Genomic DNA, 4,065 nt, shown 5'->3' on the forward strand with positions numbered 1-4,065 from the left:
ACATTAAACACATAATGAACTAATTATTACCAGACCACAAAAATATAATTAAAAGAGTTCCACATTCCTACAGCGTCAACAACGTGAAAGCATGGATCCATCCTGCCTTGTATCAACGGTTCAGGCTGGTGGTGGTGGTGTCATGGTGTGGGGAATCTTTTCTTGGCACTCTTTGGGCCCCTTGGTACCAATTGAGCATCGTTGCAATGCCACAGCCTACCTGAGTATTGTTGCTGACCATGTCCATCCCTTTATGACCACAAAACCGTTGGTGTACCTAATAAAGTGGCCGGTGAGTGTATATTGACAATATATGAACCCAAATACAGCTGTGGAATGTCAATGATAAGTATTAAAAGAGCAGCATGACAATATGTGACTCATGTTGTCTGTTGAACAATGTTTCATGGGTTGACTGGGTTATTTTAGTGCTTTAGAATTAGGGGACCTAAATATTTGAGTTAGTGCTTTAGAATTAGGGGACCTAAATATTTGAGTTGGTGTTTTAGGGCTAGTGGAACTAGTTTTTAGATGAGTGTTGCCCACCACTGACCATGTCTGTGTGTTTGTTAGCAAAATATCTCATACCACTGGTTGGATTTCATTGAAATTCCCATTGAATGTACAACAAAGCTAACTTTTAAAAGTCAATCCAATCCAAGATGGCYACCACAACTAAACTACAACTATTGGAGTCACCTCTGTTAGCAAAATATCTCATGAACCACTTGTTGGATTTTAAAGAAATTCTCTTCAAGTCAATCCAATATAAGATGATCGTCAATACTAATCTACATTATCCAACACAAAAAATGGCAACAAAGTCTGTCAGCTCAGCAGATGTTGAGTTAAAATAGGCTAAAAGCACAGTCCTATCACACTGTCCTTCACTTTCACTTCATTCCTGCACAATCATACGGTTTCTAAACGTTTTCTCACCATCAGCAGCTTGACCTCTGATTTATCACACAAACAGGAACTCTTTGCCTCAATATCAGCTGAGACTTTTGAGAWCCTGATAAATATGAACAAATGTTTGGTGTTCATATCTGACTTTAACATGACTTTTAGTGAAATAGACTAAACTTTAATTTAGACCACAAACATCTAAAGCATCAGCTTTAAATGAGGGAAGTCTTGTTGAAAATAAAAACTGTATAATTTGAAAGTTTCATGTTGCAGCAGATGAGGATTCAAAAGAAAAGTAAACAATGACATCACCTAACTGGAGTTCTGTCATTATATTATGCATTTACTGTTTTTGAAATCTTATATTTGAGATTCAGACATCTATGAGCAAACACTGAAAACCTGTAACAAAAATTTTGTTTTTAATTAGATTTAGCTAAAGTCTTATCAAAACTTTGAGAACAGTTTGACACTCTTACACCATAGATYACATTTAAAGCTAAATTAATATTTATTTTAAAAGTGTTTTTTGCCTCAACCGCACCATTAACCGTGCTGTTAGCCCAGTCGGGTGTAATTAAAAGCTTTAACCGGCGCAGATGAATCATCTTTTGGGACCAGTTAGCCTGTTAGCATCGACACAATGCCTGCTTTCCCAGCGCGAGCTCTCAATGCGGCGAGGTCCTGGTGTCGATCCAAAAAAAAAGCCCACTCACTACAGCTTGTTTTATTGGGGGGAGTAAATGTTAAATCGTTTACCTTCTTCATCCGCGGAGCCTCGGCCACGGTTCCGTCCCGGTTGACAAAAGCCTCCCCGCCGTTCTGCTGCGTGTCCGAATGCTTCAGAGCCGAGGCTTGAGGCATCTTCGCGGCGTTCGGGGTGAGCAAGCCCCGGCTGCCTTCCGCGGCTTTMGCGGAGGGCTCCGCGGCGGGGGACGTAGCGGCGGACGAGCCGGCCTCGTTCCCGCCGACGGTCTTGTCCTCCGACGTGGGTGTCACCGGGGACGCGGCCGGCAGGTTCTTGCCGGGGGACACGTCTTTGAGCTCGACCTCTGCCATTTTCGCTGCCACGACCTGGACTGACATCGCTGCAGTTTCTCAGAGTCCTTCTTTCGACTGATAGCAGATCCAGCCGGATGTGAGCGGCAACATCCGCCCGTTGCATTCTGGGACTTGTAGTTCTCTGTAATCAGCTCTTCAAACTTCCACACTGAACAGCTCTTTAACAGCGATTAAACAGCTTAACTTTTCAAACACATTCCTCTGGATGAAAAGAATAACAATTCATTMAACAAAAATAGTCTTAAATTAACATTTTAAACAGTCCTGAAATAAAATTCTGCCTACATTACCCAGCACAAAAACGCCTGGTTACAGTGCAAGCATTGCACTTGCAACGACCTAAATATGCAAAAACAATTTCAGTTTAGAGATTTAGATTTAAATTTTACATGTTTTCATGTAATATCCAATGCAGGAATGTTCTAAAATCTTTAAAAGTTCATGGACTAATCACTAAAAATAAATGTATTGTTGTGCAAAAATTAAATAAAAATGATCTGAAAAAATTTTCTACAGTGTAAAATGATATATTACAAAACAGAGCATCTGTGGAGGCACATCCTGACAAAATGGGTACATCATTAAAGGTCAAAGCATAAAAACGAGCTCTGCTGCCACCAAGAGGTTAAAGTTGTTTCCTTTTTAATATCAGCTTTTTTTCCCAACCTCTTATTAAAAAACATGTCTGAGATGAAACTTTATTTACATTCAGATTCATGGGTCGGAGCCCTTCGCTATTAAGTAGACAAATCTGAGGCATCAGATAGGCTGACATGCTGGTACATTCTTGAATTACAAAGTCAAAAAGCAAAACAAATATATAAAAAAAACCTTTTTATGGTTTGTATTTTTGAAAGAACTGTGACTAAAATGTTAATGAAAATGTTGCCAGTTTGTACAAAAAACAATGAGGAAAATGTCCAACATGGCCTCAAAGTTGAGCTTTACAACACTGAGGAAAATAAAATAAAAAAATAAAACATCAGTCTTCAAATATCCACAATATGTTCACACCAGAGAGGCCCAGATTTACCCTCCTAAAAAAAAAAAAAAGAAGCAACATTTAATCTTTCAGTACTTTATAATTTTCAGATTAAGGAGTAATTTGAGCTTCATGCTTGAATAGAATTTCAGCAGAACTCACCCGAGCATCCCGGACTCTTTGGTCTTAATGATGTAGAGAAACATGAGGATTGTGTGGAACAGGTTGTTCCTGCCCTGTAACAGAGAACAGGTCACAAACCAGCAACATACTCTGATCTCACCGAACCAGAACCCCGGTCCACTRTTTGGACTGATGTGGACAGGGATCGGGGTGAAAGGAGACCCCGGTGTGGGGGCTTGTTGCAGTCACCTTCGGCAGACTGTAGATGTGTCCCTGGTAGACGAGCTGGTAGTGAGGGGGGGTCGTGCTGCTCTGGTGGATGCAGAACAGGTTCTCCTTGGTGACGTCTGAGACGAGCCGAAAGAAAYGAGTCGTTAGGAAGAAGAAGAAGAAGAAATCTGGTTTCTTGCTGTAAAATTTCAGCTGTTCATAAATTAAAACCTTCAGTAAACTAAAAAAAATATTAAAATAGCTCAGATACTTTGTGCTCTTTCAAACAGTCTTTAGCATACCTGCTCTAGTTGTGTCTCATTATGTGACATGTTTAGTCGTTAGATGCATCTTTCCTGTTTTTTTTAGTCTCATTTTGCATCAATTTTCTTCTTTTAAGCTCATTTTTGTCTTTTAGTGTTCTTTTTTTCTCCTCAGGTGTCTTTTTTAAGTCCCTGGTGTCCTTTTTGTCTCATTAAGCATCTATTTTATCTACTTATTAGGTGTGCAACGACACAGAAAATTCACGATTGGGTTCGATATTTTTTCGATACAATAAATAGAAATGTCCATGCCCTTCTTAAAGGCACAGTGTGTAGGATTTTGTCAATTCTTTTAGCCGAAATTGAGATAATCACTAATGACAATAATAAAAAACATGTCTAATCATTGCAGACAACATATCTCCATGGTCGCGGGTTGCCATTACAGGCAGCCGCCATCTTGCGCCGCCATCTTGTCTACGAAGGCTCATGAAGGACAAACTGCGGTGGCGGCGT

The 4,065-nt window shown here is 40.0% G+C and overlaps 2 protein-coding genes across 2 annotated transcripts in view; both read right to left on the reverse strand.

Moving 5' to 3' along the window:
* The window catches only part of LOC106525557 (adenosylhomocysteinase 3), a gene marked incomplete at its 3' end in the record, with an annotated part of 29,558 nt that extends 27,493 nt beyond the window's left edge, over positions 1-2,065 (reverse strand). Inside the window, 1 exon segment of the mRNA XM_014019843.1 lies at positions 1,669-2,065. Coding sequence (XP_013875297.1) covers positions 1,669-1,995 — 327 coding nt within the window.
* Positions 2,066-2,482: 417 nt separating this feature from the next.
* tmem209 (transmembrane protein 209) overlaps positions 2,483-4,065 on the reverse strand; it is a gene marked incomplete in the record, with an annotated part of 11,541 nt that continues 9,958 nt past the window's right edge. Inside the window, 3 exon segments of the mRNA XM_014019842.1 lie at positions 2,483-3,008; positions 3,116-3,189; positions 3,326-3,423. Of these exon segments, the coding sequence (XP_013875296.1) occupies positions 2,954-3,008; positions 3,116-3,189; positions 3,326-3,423 (227 nt within the window).

Source organism: Austrofundulus limnaeus, unplaced genomic scaffold, assembly GCF_001266775.1.
Source record: "Austrofundulus limnaeus strain Quisiro unplaced genomic scaffold, Austrofundulus_limnaeus-1.0 Scaffold234, whole genome shotgun sequence".
Taxonomy (NCBI): domain Eukaryota; kingdom Metazoa; phylum Chordata; class Actinopteri; order Cyprinodontiformes; family Rivulidae; genus Austrofundulus; species Austrofundulus limnaeus.